The sequence below is a fragment of the Protopterus annectens genome, chromosome 8.part0 (assembly GCF_019279795.1).
Source record: "Protopterus annectens isolate FY-2018-M chromosome 8.part0, PAN1.0, whole genome shotgun sequence".
NCBI classification, from domain to species: domain Eukaryota; kingdom Metazoa; phylum Chordata; order Ceratodontiformes; family Protopteridae; genus Protopterus; species Protopterus annectens.
The window spans coordinates 1,375,903,515-1,375,928,292 of record NC_056741.1 but is presented as its reverse complement, the minus strand read 5'-3'; the positions used below and the strand labels follow the sequence as shown (position 1 = coordinate 1,375,928,292).

Genomic DNA, 24,778 nt, shown 5'->3' with positions numbered 1-24,778 from the left:
GAGCTATGTAATGTTTGACTGACAATGGCTGTATACTTTATAAGTGATGTATATGATGAAGTAAAATATGTCAATATGGTTTGTTTTCATTTATTTAAATGCATAATTGCTTATGTCATAAGTGATCATTCAATCAAGGTGTTTCTTGTTTAAAAAAATGTCAATCCCTATGTAAATCTTTATATAGCAATATCGCTCACAAACAGAACACAGGAAGATAGGGTGTGTGGATATACCTCCTCCAAAAGACCTGTCACTAATGGTGTATCACAAGGTTCAGTCCTTGGGCCACTGCTCTTAGGCATTCACTTCTTGGAGGTCAAAAGTAATGTTAAGGATTTGTGGCAGACCAACCTTGCAGATGACTGCTAACTTGGTGTCATCATAAACTCCCCAGTGGACATAAAGATCCTTCGAGATAGCCTGTCCCAAATAAATACCTGGTGAAAAATCATGGGCTAAAACTAAATGCCAAGAAATATTTTATCACATCCTTCAGTAAGCATGACTCCCGTTGTAACTATTACATAAACAACACAGCCCTGAAAATTGATACCATACCTAGGGATCTGGGAACCTATGTTGACAATGAACTGTCCTTTAATATTCACTGTTGTCAGGAAGTCCTTTTTCATTGCACAGTTATATCTAAAGGTACAGTATCCAGATCCAGAAATGTAATTGTTCCACTGTACTTGGCACTTACTAAGCTAATCATTGAGTATAATGCCCCTTTTGGGATATATTTGTCCAAATATCTTTATGCAAATTATAAGGAATAAAACTATCATGGGAATGTAAAGCTTGGCTTCTTAATATCTTTGACAAACAACAAAAAATGTGGCAGCACAGAAACATGACTGAGGCAATAAATAAAACCAAAATCTTCTTTATTCGCAAAATACAGGTAAGCACTTTCACAGTGCTCAGAGTGCTTCTTCAGACCATGAAACAAACTTAAAACCAATGTCTTTAAATACACAAAAAGCAGAACCATTCAACCAGTCATCTACAACATATTAAATCTATCACAGCTCATTAACTGGCATTAAAATCATTTAAACAAATCCCTGGCTTTCAAAACGGTCTTAGAGACCTTCCCGTTTAATCCGGGGTTTTATCAGCCTGCAACATGATTGTCCAGAGTAGCTCTTGGCTTTCTGTAAAATTCTTATAATTCCCCATTCTAATATCTCTAATGATTTTCTCTACTACCATAAAATCAAAATCTAAAACATGTTTAGCAAGTGCACTCCTGGTGTCTCTGGTGTGAATGTAATAAACATGCTTTCTAATCCATTCCATCAAGGAATGGTTTGTTTTTCCAATATAAAAAACCCTGACAGGCTTGACATCTCACTAAATAGACTACATCCATAGTTTTACAATCAGTCTGTACTCTAAACTTAAGTTTTTTTTTCAGTCCATGGATGGGCGAACACATCATATCCATTAATATAGGCACAAAGGTTGCACGCTTGGCAGCATTACACACCTGATACACCAGTGACCTCAGAATCAACTTGCTGAATATTCCTATTGCAAAGCTGCCTATTTCAAGACTTCTTATTCTTAAAGACAAAACGGGAACATTCCCCTATCAGGTCATCAACCTGCTTGTCCACCTGTAAAACAGAACAGTTGGCCTAATCATATCACATATCATGCTAACATCACTACTGTAATCAAGTTGAACCGGTATCCTATCTGATTTTTCAAAATCCCTGGGTCAAACAAGATGTATATCAAAATTGTCTGAGTTGTTATTAGACCAGTAAAATGGTCATGCTCTGTCCCCTCTTGAGACGGTTACTTCACAACACATCTCATCCACCTCCTTATGGTTATAACTCCTGTCTAAGAATGTTTTTAATTTATTTTTTTATTTAACATTTGTTTACCGGGAAAGTCCAACTTGGAACTAAGCCAGTTTTCAGTGGAAGCCCAGGGAGAAATGCTCCAGATGTATGTCTTTGTAAAGTGGGAGGAACCAAAGCACCCGGAGGAAACCCACATGAACACAAGGAGGACATACAGACTCCACGCAGAAGGCACCCTAGCAGAGAACTGAACCAGAAAATCTCTTGCTGTGAGGCGACAATGCAACCACTGCACCATCCATAAATCACTCTGTAAAGCTTGTAAATTGCACTGAAATCCTGCCTCATAGTTGCTTGGCCTGGAGACAAGCATGCCTTGCCCTTTAAGAATGTTTTTGAATATATATATAGCTGGGGTGCATACTGCTTCTTTGTAGCATAGCATTCCGCCTACATGGTTTCCGATACAGATCAGTTTCAAAAAGGGGATCCTCCCCTTTACTGACTTTAACATCTAAAAAAAATCAGTAAAATCCCAGGAGAATTGGTAAGTAAACCTCAAAAAAAGAGGTAGTGGTGTGCAGAAAATCAAAAATCGGCAACTGTTGCGGGGTCCCACAACAAAAACACATAATCTACAAACCTCCAATAGAATCTGACTTTGAGATAGCTCAACACAATTTCCATTTCCCAGCAAACAAGGACAACACTGGCCTAGCTATTGGCACAAGGAGTGCCCATAGCTATGCCATCTCTCTGTACAAATAATGAGTCCTTAAAACTAAAAACATTATTTTCAAGTACCACTTCAAGAAAAAGACAGATTAAATCAACCATTTTATCATCACAGGCACTATGTTGCCTCAAACAGTCCCTCACCATTTCAATGCCTTTAATCAGTACAGTGTCTTTAATCATACGCAGTTGTGGAAACTACAATGTATCCAGAGATCATTTGCCCAGTAAATAGCAGGAACAGGTCAGTTGACATATGCCAAGAGAGTTAAATTAGTGCCTCTTTCTTTTGATAATCATACAGTTACAGGTAAAACAATAAACTATTTGTGAAATTATCTCAAACAAGAACAAACAGCAAGAGCTCTTTTCCATCATAGAGCTGGGAAATTGTGGAACTCATTACCAACTGATATACAATCTGCCAAGAGCCTATTATTCTTTAAAAAGAAGACTGACTCATGGCACAAAGACTTTGTATATGTTTCAGGACTACTATAAGCAGACTCTTAAATGGCTCATGAGGCCCCGAGTTTGTTTCCAACAATACTGAACACTAAGCATACTTAGCTTATACCAAATAAAAATGGAACAAATTTATTCCATACACGAGGAAATATCAGGGAGCTGGATTGTGGTTTAAACTATTGTATCCTGCACTGATCAGAATGAATTTCCCTGCAGGTTTATGGAGGCTGCCCAAGCAATGCAGAGGATTAAGGAACTTTGTCAGCAACAGTGGACTAAGCAGGGAGATGAGGGTCCAGCTGCAAATAATGATAAAACACAAGAGCTGAACAAGAAAATCATCAGCGAACTGGGAATGAACCAGGTGATGGTGGGGATCGAGGGTGAACTGTCCGAGAAGAACCGTTGCAGAAGTGGCCCTGCAACTTAAGCTGGGAATCTGCAGTGGGAATGAAACCAAATGGACTATTTTCAGTCACACAGCATGCACAACCACAGTTCGACTTGAGAGATTGGGGATATAATGTATTTTTATTGCTTTCGATTACTATAGCCTGGAAAAAGATTGGTAGGCCTGATGAAATGTTACTGTAACCTTTTATTAACCTAAGTATAGATTATTCAGTTTTTAACAGAATTAAATATAAATAATAAAAATATTAATAATCTGAATTTGTGGCAAATAAAGCAATGTTTCTGGGGAGAGAGAGAGAGATATATATTTAGAAATTTCAGAAGTTCAGTGTTAAAAGTTGTAATACATAACACTTCCAATTTTAAAGGTACAAAGTGCAAAAACGTCATTAGCATCACTATGTAGCAAAGTATAGTTTATGCAAGGTATCCAGCTGCTGGAAGGGATGGTTAGAAGAGTAGTGCTGAAGCAGTATATAATGGAAAACAGCGGGAAAAGGACCATATAAGAAGAACTGAATAAACAGCTTGCAAGCTGTTGTTTAGGATGACAATGACCCATTTTTTTCCCATTTACTTTGAAATATAGACAGTTTTCAAGAGTTAAAGCTCAGTTGAAGTTAAAAAAGCATAACATCTTGAGGGCGTGTGTAAGCTTAACATTTTGTTCATTTTAGCTGCTATTTCCAGCAAAGAGATAATCATGCAGCAGATGTAACAAGGGAATGTAGTCTCCGAGGGCTGCCTAGACTGTCCTCTCAGTGACCCTACTGAGTAGAATAAAGCAAAAGAATTGAAATAAACCTTAAAAGAGCAACAAAGAATCAAAAACACCACCGATGTCAGCAAAAGGGATAATTCCTTCAAACGACTAGTAGTACCCACAACATGTTGTACCCTCAAAAAATTAAAAAATAATAAATACAATTAGAAATCTTAAAAATTAAAAATAATGAATAAAAAAACTTTTAATGAATAATCCAGGAACTCTCTCATCTGCCCAAACAAGGATATTGCCAGAGCTGAGTTTGTAGCTAATTACAGAGCATATAAATTACAATCCATCACCATCACATGGTTCATTTTTAACCTATCAAAATGTAGATCAATAAAGTCTTAACATCGTCACATTTAAAATAAAAAAATCCATCTTAATTAATAGACAATTTTAGGCAATCCAAATATATGAATACCCAAGAAATATGCAGCTCATCCTAAATAAATAAATGTGTATCACTTCCTACAAAAATGCTAACAGTTGTCATCCTATATTTTTTCTGCTCGTACTTTAACACCGTTATCGAATTATCACTTAAGACACAGTTAAACATATACTTCTACAAGAGGAGACTGTATTAACATGTTTTAGTTACAAACATTATACAGCACATTTTTGTATAACTATCATCAATCCAGCATTATATAAATTGCTCAATTACTACCTTCCCTTAAATCTCACTCCTCCCAACAACACATTATTCTGCAAGTATTGTTCCCACAATTTCCACTTCTTCTATATAATTTGCTCCTACACTTTTCTAAAGATCCCACTTCAAGTTCTTTTACCACTATTACAATATTTAATACTTGAAGTACAGTTGGTTTAGACTTTGATTTCCATTTTCTAGTAATTACTTTTTTGGCAGCCACCAGAATTAAACTTAGCAATGCCTTATTATATCTAGACAATTCAGATCTTGTATCTCAGCTCAAAAATATTTCCTTAGTTACACCCACTTGCTCACCCAATACTTCTGACACAGAATTCTGGAATTTCTGAAGTATGCCAACTCATTACACTTCTAAAACACAGGTTGCCAGTAACCTCTTTCTTCCCTATCACACCTAAAACATTTACAGTCCACCTGAGAGCCACAGTATAAATTTCCCCACCACAGCCGTCTAAGATCACAGCATATTAACTTTATATTGCTTCTGTCCAGCCTTTCTTAAAGCCTGTATTCTTACAACTACAAAAAAGTACTTGTTTACTTTAACATACTTAACACATACAACAGTAACTACACTAATATAAATAACTGTTGCCAAACACAAGGTTTAAAACTCAGTGCAAAGAAATGTGTAACAGTACCTTATGGGAAGTCGGCTACCCCAGGAAACTACCTCAGTGATAACACGCCCCTAAGAGTGGATTCAGTACTCAGGGATTTGCGGATGTATGTAGACAGTAACCTATAGGCAAGTATATGGCATCTAGGTCCAACGAAGTCATCGTTCCACTGTTACTTAGCCCTCAACACACCCATTGCTGAGTACAAAGCCCCTCCAGTACGTACCTAACCAGGCACATACAACACCTGGAACGTCCACAGAGGCTCCTCACAAAAAAGAATACAGGGCATTAACAACATCTTCTATGCATATCTCCTCAAAGCCCTATCACTAAATTCTGTATCCTGCAGACTGTTGAGAGGTGATCTCTGCCTGGCATACAAGGTATTCCATGATCCTGCTCTGATGGACCTTTTGCATACCCACAAAACAAACAGCATCAGAGGTACCTGATCCAGAGACTTAAACCTTGCTTGCACATACATGGGACATAGGTTCATAGGTTCTTGGTAGGTACTAGGCTAGTTGCCTTAGGGCATTTATAAGCCTAGCCAGAATGTGTTGGCTTTCGCCTCCCTTTTAGACTAGATTCCTGAGCCTCTGTCCAGCAGGGCCATGGAAGTGATCCAAGAGCAAATTTACGATTTCCCATCCACTCATCAAGATTTCTCTTGAAGAGGGTCAGCGAGGGGCTCTGTCTAACATGGACTGGGATTCTATTCCAGAGTGCGGGAAGCCTTTGGGATATGAATCTATCCCTCCAGCATGTCCTATTTACTGTTGTGCTAAGGTTTATGTCCCTGGAGCGTTTAGCTCTAATGGATCTGGTTTTCTTGAGGTGGAGCATGTCCAACAATTCCGGGTTAGACATGGCCTTGTATGTCAGGCAGAGATCACCCCTGAGTAGGCGGTAAGCAACTGAGTAGAGCTGGAGTTTCTTTAGTCGAGCTGCATAGGGCATCTGTTTGAGGCCCACGATCCTCTTGGTGAGGTATTTTTGAGGCCTCTCCAGCTGTTGCAGGTGTCGAGTAAGGTACATCCCAAATGGGGCATTGTACTCAATTATGGGCCTGATGAGTGATGAGTAGAGGGGCACAATGACCTCTCTAGAGCTAGATGTGAATCCTTTCGTGATTAGGTGGGATATATAGAAGGTTTTTCTAACCACTCTGGCAATGTGATTGTCAAAGGAGAGGTAACTATCTACTTGGGTCCCCAGATCCCTGATTACTTCTTCCGTAATTAGTGGATTACCTCCTAGATGGTAGTTTGTGGGCACTTTGTTTTTCCCAAAGGGGATGACTATGCATTTTGTTTGCATTTAGCTTGAGGCCATGGTTCTGACACCAGGTATCAGTCTCCATAAGGCCCTTCTGGAGGATGCTTGTGTCAGCCGGAGAGTCACTTATGGCTCCCAGTTTGTAATCATCTGCAAACATGGTCAGCCACAGTCCTCCCATGTTTGCCTGTACCTCTGAGAAGTATATACAGAACAAGAGGGGTCCCAGGACTGATCCCTGTGGGACACCACTTGTAACTGGTTTAGAGTCAGACATGGCATCCGCGACTTTGACCATGTGAGTTCTATCCCTGAACCAGTTTGCAACCCATCTTGTGACATATGTGTTGATATTTAAGCTGGTAAGCTTATTTATGATACCAGAGTGGGGTATTGTGTCGAAGGCCTTTGCGAGGTCTAGGTAGTCTGTTTGGACTACCTTTCCCTCATCTAAGGCTTTGGTAACTGTTTCAAAGAAGTCAACTAGGGTTAAGAGGCAATATATGACCTTAACAAAGCCGAATTGGGTGGGGTCCAGTGTTTGGAGGTTCCCAATGTCTTTGTTAATGAGATCCATGATGATGCGCTCCATAGCCTTGCAGACCAGGCTAGTCAGGCTTATAGGGCGATAGTTCCCTGGATCCGTTGTGGCGCCACCTTTGTGGAGCGGGATCACTGTTGCTGTACGCCATTCTTTGGGTACATAGCCTGTGGTAAGGCTGAGTTGGAAAAGTGAATTCATGTGAGGGTTTAGTTCATTTTGGAGCTCATGTAAGACGCAGCCCAGGATACCATCTGGTCCCACTGATGCTGTGTTTTTGACTTTGGAGAGGGCTGCTTTCACCTGTGCGTCTGTGATGTCTGGGGGGCTGCATTCTTCTGGGATAGACTCAGGCCCTTTTGGAGGGGATAGGGAGGTGAAGTTTGCACTGAACCTGTCCGCTAGGATGTTGGCAATGTCTGTGGGTTCAGTGTATTTTGTGCCATTTTGCACCAGCTCAGGGCAGATCTGTGAGCTGCCACCCAGATTTTTGATGTAGCTAAAGAACGCCTTGTGATTATCTTTAGAGTCTTTGGCGATTTTTCTTTCGAAGCTGGCCTTTGATGATTTTATGAGGGATCGAAGTTTCTTGCTAGTATTGATCAAGGATGCCTTCCCTTTTTGGGATATTGAAGGGACAGGTATACGTCTTGGAGAATACCCCTTCTCTGGAATATACTTCCCCTCCATGTGAAGCAGAGTTCTTCCCTGACCCTATTCAAGCATAACTTGGACCAGCAGATGGGAGATCAGAAATTCAACCTTGGTCTATCACCTGTGTCTCTAATGGATAGAGGCGACATGTATATGTTTGCCTGTGCATGCTCAAGCGTACACATATAATCTCTAAGGCACCGACTTTGTTGGATACATTTATGATGCATGGCTAGGCATAAAAAGGTCCTTGTGGTCTTTAGCCTAGTATACACCTATGGACAAGAGGTAATCACAAGAAATATAAGCTGCAGGAGAAATAAACAGTAACTTGTCTAAATGCAGTGAGAAATTTAAAATTAGCAAGTCAGCTAGCACATCAGTAGCCTGACCACATGGATGAATACTGTTCCACCTAAGAAAGAGGATGAAAGAAAAAAACTATATACTTGCACACAATTTTTCAGACAGCAGAAAATGCATTTCAACACAGAGAAAAACGCACCGGCAATAGCATGAGTCTCTGAACATTTTATATGCATCTGTTTGGCAAGAACTTTACACCAATTGCTGGCCAAAGTCCACTAAATGCAATATTTAACAACCACAGAACAAAACTTCTACATAGGAGAGAAAGTTATACAAAAAGTTATAATCCTATCACTTTAGAGTATAGGCAAAGAAAGGTAAGAAATCAATACTAAAAATGTAAGCAGCCTATAATCTGATTTACTCTACAGAGGAGAAGAGACCAGAGAAAGTGACAAAGGGCTATGTAAATATGACAGCAGGGTATGCATTCCCAACAGAACCTACCCCAAAAGGGATTTAAATGTGAAACACAAAATGATGCAGTATAACAAGCAGTGAAATGATTCTGCGATCATATTATGGCACAAAAATAATGATTACCCTGCTTATGCCATTATAAGCAGATGAGACAGGTGTAATGAGGAGATAACATGAAATACTAAACAGGGACTGGCTTCATAATTCTTGAAATAACTACAAAACGGTGCAAACAGCAAGCCCATTGTGTGCACTTTGGTGTAGTAAAAAGTAAAACAATGCTAAGGGAGATGAGAGATAGCCCAGGAATGACTTCACAGATCCCCATCCACTCACCAAGTTTGACTTTAAAGAGGGACAGACAGCTATTTTGTTTGATGTGGAATGAAAGTTTATCCCATAGCCAGGGCAACCTTTGGGAAAGACATCTATCCCGCCAGCAGGTTTTTCTTAACATTACAATGAAGATTAAGATCCCTTCAGCAGGTATTGGTGGCATTATAGGTTTAATGCATATGTAAGAGGTTGAGGCTATACAGACTGTCTGTCTTTTGAGATCTGCTCCCCAAGAGTTATGTTGCTAGGAATTACCTTTCTTTAATACTTAGAATAATAGTGTAGTAGTCAACTTGATTTATTTCAACGTCATCATTTTGCAGTATACCTTCTTTGGAGAAAAGAGTTCTTAAACAGGCCAACTAAAAAAACAGGATTCATGCTGGCTTGCTAAGAATAACTTCAGTGAGTGCAGTTACTCCAAAGATATATATATATATATATACACACACACCTATATATGTATAAAATATACACACACACACACACACACACACACACACACACACACACACACACACACACACACACACACACACACACACACATATAAGTTTCAAAGCTCCCATGATAAAGGATAACACTGTCCAAGCTGCAAAATCCTTTATTAATGCACTCTACGGGCACCTACAAGAATGTATGGATCGTGCTATCCCAAACAAAACCAAGACTCACTCCTCCAAGAAAAGGAAACCAGTCCGGTGGTCCCCTGCCATAAACAAGCTACACAACAGAAGAAGGAAACTAGTACAGAAAAGAGTAAAATCCCAAGAAGTGAATATAGCCTTGATCAGTATCAGCAAGAAACTACGTTCCCTCATAAAATCATCCAAGGCCTGCTTTGAAAGAAAAATTGCCGTGGACTCCAAAGATAAACACAAGGCATTCTTTAGCTATGTCAAGAATCTAAGTGGCAATTCTTAGATCTGCTCAGAGTTGGTGCAGAATGGCACAAAATACACTGAACCGACTGATATAGCCAACATCCTGGCAGAGTCAGTGCAAACTTCACCCCCCTCTCACCCCCAAAAGGGCCCATAACTATACCAGAAGAATGTACTGCCCCTGAAATCATAGACACTCAGGTTAAAACAGCCCTCTCCAAAGCCAAAAACACAGCATCAATGGGACCGGATGGTGTCCCAGGCTGCGTCCTACACAAGCTCAAAGATGAACTAACCCCTCACCTAAACACACTGTTTAAACTCAGCCTCTCCACAGGCTACGTGCCCACAGAGTGGTGCACAGCAACGGTTATTCCGCTCCACAAAGGTGGAGCTACAACGGACACCAGGAACTATCGCCCTACAAGCCTGACTAGCTTGGTCTGCAAAGCAATGGAGCACATCATCATGGATCTCATTAACAGAGACATTGGGAACCTCCAAACACTGGACCCTACCCAGTTCAGCTTTGTTAACGGCAGATCATGCCTCCTAAACCTGGTGGACTTCTTTGAGACAGTTACCAAGGCTACAGACAAGGGAAATGTGGTCCACACAGCCTACCTAGACCTCGCAAAGGCCTTCGACACCATTAACCCCTCAGGTATTATAGACAAGCTCATCAGCCTGAACAGAAACCTCTACGTCACGAGATGAGTTGCCAACTGGCTCACGGACAGAACCCACATGTTAAGAGTTGCGGGAGCTAAGTCTGATTCTAAACCGGTTACAAGTGGCATTCCCCAGGGCTCAGTCCTTGGACTCCTCCTGTTCGGCATATACTTCTCAGAGATACAAGCAAGCACAGGAAGACTATGGCTGACCAAGTTCGTAGAGGACTGCAAACTAGGGGCTATAATTGACTCTCCGGCTGACACAGACATCCTCCAAAAGGGTCTCACTGAGACAGATACCTGGTGTCAAAACCATGGCCTCAAGCTAAATGCCAAAATGTGCATAGTCATCCCCTTTGGAAAAAACAAAGTACCCACAAACTATCACATAGGTGGTAGCCCCCTAAATACAGAAGTAATAAGGGATTTGGGGACCCAAGTAAATCGTAACCTCTCCTTTGATAATCACATTGCCAAAGTGGTTAGAAAATCCTTCTATGTGGCCCACCTAATCACAAAAGGGTTTGCATCCAGATCGAAAGAGGTCATTGGGCCCCTCTATGCATCACTCATCAGACCCATCATAGAGTACAATGCCCCATTTGGGATGTACCTTACAAGACACCTGCAACAACTGGAAAGACCACAGATGTACCTCACCAAGAGGATCACTGGCCTCAATCAAATGCCCTATGCAGCTCGACTGAAGAAACTCCAGCTGTACTCGGTTGCATACCGCTTACTCAGAGGTGATCTCTGCCTGACATACAAGGCCACGTCCAACCCAGAATTGATGAACATGCTCCACCAAAAGAAAACCATATCCTCTCGAACCACACGCTCCAGGGATCTAAACCTCACCACAACAATAAATAGTACGTGCTGGAGGGATAGATTCCTGTCCCAGAGATTTCCCATGCACTGGAACAAGATTCCAGTCTACATTAGGCAGAGCTCCTCGCTTACCCTCTTCAAGAGAAACCTTGACGAGTGGATGGTAAACAGAAAGTTTACCCCAGGGATCACTTCAATGGCTCTGCTGGACAGAGGCACAGGGAAGTAATCCAAGGGAGCAGCAAAAGCCAACACATTACGGCTAGGCTTATAAAAGCTTTCGGGCAGATAGCCTAGTACTTTCCACCTATATATATATATATATATCTACACACTAACTCTGCCGTTACATAGCAGTGGGGAAAAGGGCAACCTCAACTATCACTGAAAGTGTTTTTCAGAAATATTCTTTTTTTAATGGCACTCGCACAAATACCAGTCATACATTCAACTTGCTCCTCCAAAAATATGCCCATGTAATAAGATGCCCAGTGAAATCTGACTAACTGAAAATCTGTAGTAATTTAAAACAAGAACTGAAGAATATTACAGGGACAAAATGTTGTTTCTTATTTTAGTAGCAGGGCATGTGGAATATATACTTGCCTGCATCTTCTCAGGAGAAGACCAGAAAAAAACCCACAAAATTCTTCCTCCCCCCATGAAATAAATGAGGAGAGGGAATCATTTCCACATTCTCTTTCCTTTCCCTACCAATGATCATATAGGCAAAGGCGCCATTTATTATAACTCCAAAGAAAACAAGCATAGGTCCTACATCATTTCAAACCTAGAGGACTGCAATTCTGCTGTCTCTTGAACTATTTTATGGTACTCTCTGGCAAATACTCCATAATGAAATGGCTAGGATAAAGTAGGTTGTGAACCGATAGGTCAAAGGTGTCAAGGTTGGTGAGGGCAACTTACAGTCTTCAAATGTATAAAGCAAGATATATCTTACAAATGTACATATTTATGCGCACCAAATCCTGCAGGCTCTGTCAGCTTGTATACCTGCAGTATGATTTTTGTACAGCTCTAATGAAAGTATTGATTAAGCTGGCTGTTTATTTTTTTAACACTTTTATTAAATTATCACGTAAGACACAGACAAACATACATCAGCATAAAAGAAAACAAGCCATATTAACATTTCCCCATTTACATGCATTATATATTACTTATCTTTCCTTTTTCTTTGTAATTATCATCAGTCCAACACGACATAAATTGCTGAATTCCTGCCTTCCCTTAAACATTACTCATCCTCCTCCTGAACATTATTCTGCATGTATTGTTCACACAATTTCTGTTTATTTCTATGTAATTTGCTCCTCATCTTTTCTAAAGATCCCTCTTCCACTTCTTTTTTTCTCTTTTATAATATTCAGTACTTCAAACACATTTGGGTTAGACTTTAATTTTTGATTTTCTAGTAATTGCTTTTTAGCAGCCAATAGAATTAATTGTAATAAGGCCCTATTATGTCTAGACAATATCTGCCCACTCATTGCATTCACAAAACGGATCCTCTTTAGAAACCCGAAATCCCACTTACCCAGAATCCAAAAGACCAGGACATAAAACCCGACATCCAGGAAGACCGCCCACCTAGAGCACAGACAAAACACTAAAGGTAAGTAACCAATTGCCCAACCCACAAACACACTAACACTGAAGCACAAAAACACCCATCCATGTGGGAGGCTTTGCCCCCCACATCCCTCCTAACTAAATATACCAACTCTAAGATTGTACTACCACTGAGGTAAGGGGCAAAGGTCAGCATGCTGCCAAGTGGTTACTTACCGTTAGTGATTTGTCGGCATTCCAGATGGTCCTGGATGTCGGGCTTTTCGTCTCGGTCTTTTGGGTTTTGGGTAAGTGGGATTTTGAGTTTCTAAAGGGGACCCTGCAAAACACATGTTCCTATCTACCTCTTTCTTCCCAATCACACCTCCAACATTTGCTATCTACCTGAGGAAAAATTCTTGGAAGTTTGCTTGGGGTATAAAAATACCTATGCAAACACTTCTAAGCAAAGATCCTAAACCTTCTGGACTTTGCTCCATACTTGGGAGACATACATATGTCCTCTAATTGTTACCTTGTAAATTGATTTTCCAGTCTCTCTTCCCAATCCCTTCTAATCTCCTTTGATTGACTGTTATAGTTGCCATGCAATATTTTATATACCCAACTAGTTATCCCTTTTTTAACTGCAGATTCTGTTCTAGACTCAACTAGAAACCCAACCAAAGCAGGTCTTTCACTTAATGTTCTATTATCCCTTTCTTTTTGCCTATACACTGACATCACTCCCTGGTAGGGGCTGGTGATTTAATTTTTGTAGTTAGTTATGACTGACATATTTAAACCTCTTTGGACAGCTTTGAGAATGACTTATGAGCCTCATTTATGGAAGCTGTTGAACATGCAGAAACCCCCTCAGGGGAAAATGGTAGAGAACCCTGCATTTTTTTGTGTTTCTCTGCCACTTCCACATTTCAGAAGATTCTTCTACTTCATTATTCATTTCCATTTCAGAACATCGGGAGAACTTAACATTTCCTTTTTCTTACTGCTTAAGAAAATAACCCTAAAACCCAGAACGCTGTTGAACTGAATGCAGTTGATAAGCCCCCCGTTTTGTACACAGCTTCAAAAGAAGGCCCAAAAACATATGTAATGGAACAAAAATGTCCCTAGTTTACCTGAAAATGGTTGAAAGAGGTCAATTCCATCAATAAAGCCTACTGGGTTGCCCAGAGTTAGAATGTACTGCGCTCAGTCTTGCATGGCAGTAACTTTTGGAAGAAACATGAGCTTTCCTGCCTGATATTCGGTGTTCCATTGCTATAGGTGGTGGTGTTCTAATGGGGGTTGTGGTCTCCACAGTGTCCCTATGGTGAGCAGTCGCTGTTAGGGAGAGAAAATCTGAGTTAAAAGCCATTCACAGCTAAAGCAAAGAAAAAAGAGACTCTGGATGTAGTCCTGTTCTGTTTGGAATCTTTAGTCTTTGTAGTATCAAAACAGATGACCACTGTTTGAATATGTGACCAGAAGTGGTCAGCATTTATTACATAAAGTATAGGGGCATGTACAGGGGAAGTACCAATCTGGAAGGTGTGCCAATGGGAAGCCTAAGGTGATGGTCTTTTACAAAGTTTTCCCCCTTTAAACCACGTAATATTTAATTATTTTGAATTTACATTTTGGTGCCAGAAAAACTTTGTTATACATTTGTTAAAACAATTGTTAATTAAAACCAGACCCTCTAACCAGTCTGAATTGAAAAGTCTAAATAAAATACCAGAGTCCTGAAATTGTATGTAAAAGGATCTGTGGGTTGGGATTTTTGTAGGTTGACAGTGTCTATGTGAAACCGTATATTATATAAAACTAAGGGTAGTTCAATTCCAGTGGTTGATCTATAGTGCTTTTACATAATCACTTCATCGGATATGCCTTAAAGTAAGCTCCCCCAACTGCAGGTTAAATCAAATAAGAAAAAATGAGAACATAAATAAATAAAACAAGGAGTATTGGTTTAAAGTTGCTTAGTATCTAGTCTCTATGCTCGTTTAGGGTTGGATAAGATGGATGCTACAAAAAAACAATTTAAAGACATCACATTTTAAAGATGAAAACTTCATTAAGAGTTTTAAAACCTTATCAAAATTACATTTTTTAGAATGAAGTATTCAAACATACAAGGGTCTGTGCATATACATCTGCGAGCAGCCACTGCGATTTGTTGAAATTAATAGTGCTTTTAGACCGGGCAGTATTCTGTGGATTAATGTTGATTTTAAGCTGTTGAAATTTATGAGTAAAATCCTGCCAAAGTTTAGACAGGCTAAGGGGCTAAATAAGAATAGTTAAATGGTTGCTAAGGGCATTGTGCGGCAGGTGGGGGAATGCACACCTTGGGGAGATGAGACCTGGTAACATGACTGACGAATACAGACAGCACATTAATGAGACCTGAAGGCCCTTCATTTATGATTCTTTTCTTACTACTGGAAAGGTGCCACAACTTTTACTTTATCACAGTTAGACATTAATTTAATGTCTTAATTCCCATTGAGTACTTGGCTATATTAAATTTCAAGCAATACTCCTAGCTCTGACTGCTGTGTTTTTGGTCCCAAACAAAACAGGCACACAGTCATGACATTTAGAAGCCCTCTGTCTAACATAAAAACATTTGCTAACTGATTCATACATTCCAAACAGAGGTCTATTTTAGTGATTTTGATGATAAAGGCCTTCTGAATGATGAAAAGACACATATACAGAAGCCTAACAATTCATACTCTCAAAATTTCAAAGTGATGAGGAATGATGCAGATGAATCCCAGTGCTGTCTATACAGGGAATTCACAGCACCCTACACTGGTATCTCCATTGAAACAAGGCCTGTGATGGCCTATGCAGAGGGATAAAACTGTACAGAAAAATATAGACAGGCACACACACAACTTCCTGATGAGTAAACCAAAGTATTCTAGTTTACTGCTAGAGTGATCCTCCCTGAAGTAAGACAATAGCTTCTAGAAAGGGGAGTTGGTTTTAGCAAAGCAAGGGAAGGAAAACAAACAATAATATTTGTACGGTAATGAACTATGTGCCATAGAAGACCTCAAGGGCCTCATTACTACTGTGAGTAATGGGATACATTCCTTAACAAGACTGTTAATTTTTAATAATTTTGTTGACTCTGACTCTCCACCCAGAATATATAAGACATCTTGTAAAAATTATCTAGTTAAAATTAAATACACACCTCTGCTCAGATCACAGAGAACAACTTAAACACCTAAATGCATAAATACATATATGTCCACAATAATCCAAGATATATCTCCCGCAAAATGCCCCAAAAATGCAGGTAAAGCCAAAATTTAGACATATACTTTAAAAAAGGCTTCATAAAACACAACGTATGTATTACTTTGAAAGTATGAAATGCATTGCTCAGTTTGGAGTTAGTTTAAAAAAAAAGTTTCAAAATATATTACCTGAAATGTTTACATGCAACACGTATCTAGAACGTGTTGCTGTTTTAAAAGTTCTATAAGTTTTGGTGACTTTGATGCAATTATCTGCAACGTAAAGTTTTTTAGTATCATATTGCCTTACTTCAGTCATGCTATGCAAATGATGACAGGTTCTTAGCTAGTTCTAAAAGATATGGTCATCAATTAATTTTCCTGCCACAACTCAAATTCAGCAGTTTGGCAATATGGAGGTGTTAGTGGCATAATCCTGCCACATCACCTAAGAACGTACACCCAAATATGGTTACCAGCTGAAAGGAAACTTACTACTGCCCTTAAGTCTCACCCTCCTTGCTGGATTGACTAATAATATTCCTAATGGTCAGTCACTCACTGTTAGCCTCATTTTAGCTATGATAGTTCTTCAGGTAGTAGAGTGCTTCAAGTCATGCACACTGAACTATGCATAAGCCTTATTAGTGCACCATGAACCACAAGATGATTCCTGATTCTCTGTTATATGCCAGAAATTTAGACTGGTGTTTGCAAAAAGAAAGTCCAGCCATTTTGGTAGTCTGCCTTTTTACCCAGTGTAGCCAGTTACATGGCTCTATGGCAGCCTCCCCCAAAAATTACTTTATAAAAATTAGATATGGTTCTGGATGTATTATTTTAATAATGAGAAAAGGCCTGTCTTCTTAAGAGGTACTCCTACTCTGTTCTTCTTATTACTGTATGTTGTGTCTATGAGATGAAGTTGGTTCCATCTTGTCAAAGAAATATGACAGTGAAAAATATAGGTATAGACAGGAAAGCTCGTTTCTTCCACACAGACTTGCAATCGGGAATCTTTATTTATTTATTCATTTTTTTGGGGGGGGGGGCTGAAACCCATACTCATTTTACTGCAGGAAAAAGAACTGTGCAAGATGAAGTGGGTTTTTAATTACTTAAATTTCCAATATTCCTTAGTTTGGTTCCAGGTGCAGCTAACGGTTCATTTCTCAGAAATTTAGCAGGCAACATAATAGAATGGTTATTGATTCTGACCAAAATACTATCTAGATAGCTTCTTTCACTTTACAATTCGCATTTCCATTTTTTTCTTGTTCCAGCACATTTTATAACATTTAACTAAACAAAGCAAAACAACATATTCCATTTTTAGAAACATTTTAAAATGGTCACAGTATCCTCAAAATCCACTTTTATTTAAGGATAATAAGGTAAGTTTCACAAAATATGGGATAAACAAGGAAAGTAAGCATAGAGGCCAGCTCACCTGCATTGTTCTGGAAATCAAATTCAGGCGGCATGGTGTGATAAACTTATTCAGAGATAATTTTAACTTGTAGAGTTATGCTTTCCAAAGTTACAAAAAATGACCACAGCTCAAGGAAACCATTTTTATTTGCATAAATCAACCAAAGAGGAAACTTAAACAAGTGTTCGAGTCTTAAGTGCTCAAAGACCATTGTTTCAAAGGCAGGGACTTGATAATCTTGTAGCTTGTGCAGGCTGCCACTAGATCTTGAATATGAATTCAGGCAAGCAGCTGCCGCACCTCTCCCAAACACGTTTTTTTTAGTTTGAACGAAATAAGTGTAGCAGCTGTAGGGAGCAAGTGTGGGAGGGGGGTTTTAAAGTTAGGGAGAAGGAAGTGAGTTTAGTGTTGAGGCGTGATCAGGGAATTTAGGTTTAGGGAGACGGGTTAGAGTTTTAGATTTATGCAGCAATTGGGGATTCTAGTTTTAGGGAGGGGAAGTGGAGTTTTAGGGTTAGAAAATGAGGAATTGGGTTAAGAACTGGGTGGAAGTTTTATGGTTAGAGTTAGGGCTCTGGTAGGACTATACAGTTTAAAAGAGTCAGGTGTTTGGATGACTAAATAGTTAAATCAGATCAAACTAGTGGGAGTTACAGCACTTGCCTTTTCGAGTAAGTGACAGTGAGCACGTGTGTTGTTGCAAGCTAATAGCAAGAAAGCACTTGTAGTACACCCTCAGACAACTTTCATGAGCCAACAGTTCCCAAAATCTCAAGCAAAGAAAAAAGAAAGATTTTTTGGGGAAGACACATGGCATTTAGCAATTTGTTTTTAAACATAAACAATAATGTTAGAAAACATCTAAAAGCTATTAAACATACATATATACAATAGTTTCCATAAAACAATGCAAGGTATAAATTGTGGGTAATGTGGATAAGTACAGGGCCCTGTGGGAACAGTGGATGAGAAATCTACCCTTCTTTTTAGTACTGTATTAAAAACATTTACAGCACTTTAAAACAAATACACAAACCCATGTCAAACCAACATATTCTAGGAAGAAAAACTAAATTGTTCTCATAATTATACACTTACCTAAATTGTGATCTATTTTCTTATGATGTGACCATCTGCCAAACTGATGAATTAGCTAATAGTCTGTAGTTAGGAACATCCCCAGAACCATTCAACCACAACTGCAATTCCTTTGTTTACACACATCAGAGAAGAGTGTCTAACAGATTTTGCTCAGAAAAAGTAGATGCTGGGTATCAGGAATCTGATGGGCAGGTATAAAGGTACTGATGACATATTCAATATACAGAAAACCATACATCACCTAAACTGCTGTTTACAGACAGACAAAGCAGAAATGATACCCTATATAAAAACGAGTACACTTTTACAGATGTGCAGGTTAAAGTCACTAGAGAAATCCTGCAGTCTTCTGCACTTAAAATGAATGGTCTGTGCGCTGATCGATACTAACAAAATATTCTACACCCACATTATACACTTCTGAATACCTTTTGATTATCAGTCATTTCTGAAAAATTATAGCGTACTTATTCAAAAATAAGAAGTTTCAACAGCTAAATAGTTCAATTACCTCTCGGCTGACGTGACAAACCAAATGTAATACACAAACAAGGTCTGAAGTCATCTGCTTTACCTTTTGGGCTGGGGTTCCAATCGTCATCTCCACATAGTAGCCCTGACCGGACTTTCCCCTTAAGTTATCGATCATGTTGTCTACGAAGGAACCACCGCGGCTGACAGCATCTCGACGACGGCGAGGGTTCAGACTAGATCCCGAGGGAGGGATCCTGTTATATGGTCTGTCCTCTTGCAGTCCGTTCTTCAGAGGGACTTTCATCACCCCTACATGCTCGCCCCTACCATCATAGGCCACCTGCGGCCAGATAGCGAGCCCAGAACCCAGCAGCAAAAGCAGTATTGCTGGGGAACCAGGCTGATCCATCGCTAGCAGCATCGCATTGGAAAAGATGATAACTATCTTTACTCAACAAAGCTGGATATCTTCCCTTCCTCAAGGGATCAACAAAATAAATAGTAAAAAAGATAAAAGTTATATTGACAAGACTACAATTCCTTGTAAACAGCGAAGATGCAAGACTCAAATCGTAACGGTATGCAAATAGCAGCAGTGCATCCAATGTGCAGAACTGATGTCCGTTCTAAATAATACAATTATAAAAATTTGGCCCAAGGTGGGAGTCAAGAATACAGCATGAGTGAATACGATTGTTAGGAAGATGCATTAAACGGGGTCCTCTCTATTGTAAAAATGGGATACCGTGTAAAAATCCTGCGACTTGTGTTGCTGTCGGTTCATTGCTAGCCTCTAGAAGGGACAGCAGCAGCATCACCCATCCACCATAATCACAACACCAGCAGCGGCAGCAGCAATCCCCTCCTCTGCTAACTGATACAGTACTGCCGGAAGGACTCACTGCTTTCGCCTTCCTAGAGGTGGATGGGAGGTGTAGTTTTCAGCACCAATGGAAAGCAAACGTACAGGGCCTGGATGTTGGGTGTGTGTGCATGCCCAGACTCCACCCATACCGCCAACTGCTTGGAATCACTGCTAGTACTGTTTTTCGTGGATTGTAGGCCCTCTGCTGGCCGATTAGGGCTACTGCCTTGACATCCACACCCAAAGCAGTGCTATAGTCTTTAGATTTAATTCATATTTCGTTTAACTAACTGAACCTGTTCTGCCTACAGTTTGGTGTTTTTGACGTAGTAAGGAATGATGGAAAAGAAAGACGTGTCAGTTATAGACGTGTCATTCTGCAGAAAAAAATGCGTTTGATACATTAGTTTGTGTATTCCAAAAGAAAGCGGATGAGGTAAGTGCAACGAAAACTCTACGGATAGAAAAAAAAAAACGACAGATTAAAACGTACATATGAAAATAAACACGATGCTTAAAAACAATGTTAACACAAAGCTTAAAACAAGTCCTAACATTATAATAACAAAAAAAAAAGCATTTTCCGGGGTATTACATCACCCTAAAAGTCATATAACTCAATTAATAACCACACGACCCGAGGGTTACCACCTGTCGCACTTTGCGAGGGACAGTCCCTCTTTGGACAGTAGTGTCCTGCAAAAAAATGGCAAATGTCCTGAGAGTTTAGGACAAAAACATTTCTTATATTTTATGTAATAGTTGCATAAAACAGTTATTCTGTATCTGAAACAACTAAATGTTATAATAAACAGAATAAACAACTAAAATGCTACAAGAATAAGCTTTTATTTAGGCAAAAAATGAAGTTTTGTCCTTTGTATTGGTCGTGGGTATGTTTCACCCTGCAAAATCTGACGTTTGTACCAAAAATGTCCCACTTTGGGCATTTGAAAAGGTGGCAACCCTACGACCGTCTCATGAGGTTTGCATTCACGGTGACGGCTTACAACCTTTGTAATTTGTTAACCACAATATAATTGTTTTTCTTTCGGCTTTTCCCGGTTAAGGGTCACCACAGGACTCCGGTCCGCTAATGAGTGGCAGTCGATTTTTACGGTGCCGGGGTGCCAGCCCGACGCCCAACCTTCAACGAAGGCACGCCCATTCACGCATGTCTTTTGAACATGCAGAATCCACACAGATGGCGTTCCCGCCGAGAATCGAACGGTAGGACCGCTTGCTGTGAGGCTACGATGCTACCGCGGCGCTGCACCACCGCGGCTTTAGTAAGTCTCCAGAATTCCCGTACGTGCGCTATGAAACAAAAATAGCTTTAGCATCTTATGTGTGTGTTGACATCCCTTATAGTTCCAGTAGTCATGTAGATTTGAAATTAAGTTATAGCTCTCAACCTTCCATCTCCAAAAAGTAGGAACATTACCCCTCATAATGTGGAACAAATGGGCAAAATGTGGAACACATACTAACAGCTTACTAGCAACTTCATAGGAAGGTCATAGGATGGTTAAATTATGCTGGTTTTAATGAATTAATATGATTATTTTATATTTACCATGGATATCAGTTAAAAAATACGTAACACTGAATGTGTGACAGACCCTTTTGGTGTGGAACTCTGAGGAACACTACTCCACATGAGGTTTGTTCATCTAATGAGGTATTGCCACTGACAACTTATACCTCTCAAGTGAGAGGTACAAGTTGTCAGCTGCAAATCTAATATGCAAATACACTGTACCAACTCTGTCAAACAGACTTCCTACCTCTCTACCTCTTAGCCCAAGAAATGTGGAAAAATCCTGAATTAATGGGGGGGGGGGGCAAAGGCCCTAAAATAGAAACACATTTTAAATATTGCTCTTAGAAAGTTGCTAGAATAACAGAATTTGTGTTAGCATGCATTTTCTGGAAGACATGAAGTCTGAAACTCAAATGCATGTCATTCACTATTTAGTGACTTTTAATCCTTAGATCATCCCAGTGATTTGTCAAAAAAAAAACACACAGTTTTTATGGGGAACAGCCAGACCAAAATAGGAAGCAAAAATCTGGAAAGTGTGTGAAAATCTCTACAGATGAGAGGTAGAATGAAGTTATGTCAGTGTTAAATTGACACACATGGCGGGAACATCGTAAGAGAATAAATGATGTTTGAATGGTGTAGCGGTAGCGTTGTCACCTCACAGCAAGAGGTTTTCCGGTATGATTCTCGGCTGGAATGCCTTCTGTGTGGCGTCTGCATTTGTGTGGGTTTCCTCTGGGTATTCCAGTTTCCTCCCATATGTCAAAAGACATGCATCTGGAGCATTTCTCTCCAGTTCTCAGCTGAAAATTGGCTTTGTTCCAAGTTGGACTTTCCCCGGTAAATAAATGTTCTTCATACTCATCACTGCTGCAATAGCTTGAGATATATGGGTTATATTCTGCAAAGATATAACAACCAGCCGGCTACCAAAGCATGACAGCACCTTCCATCCACCCAAACCTTGAGTTGAACCTAAAAAGACAGGTTTGGGCCCCAAGCACTTCAGGGCTTTCCTGCCACAGAGGAGAAAACCTCCTCTGTGGGCTTTTGAGGATCAACAGTAGGCTTATGCAGTTCCATTGTTGGTCAGATAAGTTCCCTTGGTGGGAAAAATACTTCCACTTATTATTTATAATGTTTAGCTTACTTTAATGTATGGGGAAACTCAATTCTAAAGAATATATATATATATATATATAGAGAGAGAGAGAGAGAGAGACTGTTGTGACTTTTAAACATATTTTTCTGTGGAAAAACTGTTTAAATAGTTTCTTGGGGCTGGTAAAGTATATTAGACTGCTTTTTACTGTGTTTATATTGAGAAAAAAGTGACTTTATACTACTTTTGAAAGTTTACCAGTTTATTTTGCTTAGTTTCTCCAGGAAAGAGATATCATTTTTAGCTTGAACATGGTCAGTCCTTCTTCAACCACAAAAATAAAAAGTTTACTAAACAACCTTAGCCGTGGTGGCTGCAGGCTAACAATTTGCCTCAGGCACAGGTGAGCCACTCATCTTTTTCCTCCACATCCCTCTGGTGTTGCCCATACAGCCCTTTGTGGCTGTTGGGGTCCACTCAGTGGACAAGGGGGGGGGGCACTTTTGTCAGTGTTGGGAGAAGGGGTAGGGAAGGAACTCTTGCTTACCAGAATGTTGTTACCATCCCTGGGGATGCTGTTGCTACCATTAAAAATCCTGTTTGCCCTAATTTTCTTGCCAAAACAAATAGAAAACTAAACATATAGCTTCTGCTGTTCCTGTTTTAGTAGACAAGAGTAGTTTTAGTAAGTCTGGTTCAGGGTCTCCCTGTCAAGGATTCTCTTTCTCTGAGACTAATTCCAGAATGTGCCAATGTTTTCAGTGAGAGAACACTGAGGGTTCTCAGTCCATCAATTAATGCTGTGAAATGTTACAACTGAAATTTCCAGAATCTCCTTCCCCCTCCCCAAGTGCCGGCAGCATTAGAGGAGGTGTTTTTCACAGCCTGTGGTTTTCCGTGATAGCCAGCCTGCTGCAACTAAAAAAAAGTAGATATGAAGTTCCTCAGTATTTCAAGATTTTATACAATCATCCCAGATGCAACCCAGCAGCTATAGCTTTAATCAATCCGACTGCTGCCAAGCATGGTAAAACAATTGATAAGTTTGGGAAAAAAGTATTGTTATCTGTTCATTGTTAGCCTGTGAAAAGAACAGAAGCAGTATCACCCATCCACTAGAAAAAGTGTATGCTTCTGCAACTTTAATTTTTAGGATTTTGAATTGTCAGGCTCATATGTCAAAGTTTATTCTGACTAATTGTGACAGTATGAGGAATATTTTATCCGCAGTCCCTTCCTGTGAAGAAAAATTTGCTTTGTGTAGACTCATTTCTTCTATTTCTCAGTTCACTGCTAACTGCTTAGTGTATAGTTTATGACTGTGTAGATACTACGTCCAGGGTTGTTGCCACTGGTACTGTGTTGAGGAGGTTTGCCTGGCAGCATTCTCAGAGGACCCCAGAGGATGTAATAAATTAGATTTTAATATCACCTTTGGATAGAGCTTTAGTGTTTAGACCTTCTCCTGCAGAGGTTATCAAAAATGTGATGAGTGGTAAGCTGATACAGGGAACCTCTCAAATGTTCTGCCATCAATCTATAAATTTTCCATACTTTTTTCTTTTCTGTTCTCTCACTTTTGGAAGAAACAAATCATACAGGCACAGCAAAATGCTTGTAAGCAGACATTTAAAAAACAAAGACAGGAAGGTTCCAAAAAGAAAACAGGACCCCCCCCAGAACAAAGCACAGTCAGATAAATCAGAATGGCTATGTAAGGGACCTTGAACCCCCCCCCCCCCAATCCTGGCAGTCCTTTATGTCTTCCAGAAAGTCTGAATTTCCATTTCTCTCTTTGGCAACAGACTTTCATACAAACAGGTTCTAAAGCTGATTCAACAGGAAGAAATCCCTTCTTTCCAAGGAATTATTAAAACTATTGACTCTTCTGCTCTTTTCTCTATCACTTCTGCCAATAACAC

General features: G+C 39.7%; 1 protein-coding gene across 1 annotated transcript in view; it reads right to left on the bottom strand.

Moving 5' to 3' along the window:
- Positions 1-20,257, bottom strand: part of BACE1 (beta-secretase 1) — a 705,087-nt gene extending 684,830 nt beyond the window's left edge. The window contains exon 1 of the mRNA XM_044080958.1: positions 19,444-20,257. Within this exon, the coding sequence (XP_043936893.1) occupies positions 19,444-19,764 (321 nt within the window). The 5' untranslated portion in view covers positions 19,765-20,257. The remainder of the gene's footprint in view (positions 1-19,443) is intronic.
- Between the last annotated feature and the right edge of the window lie 4,521 nt (positions 20,258-24,778).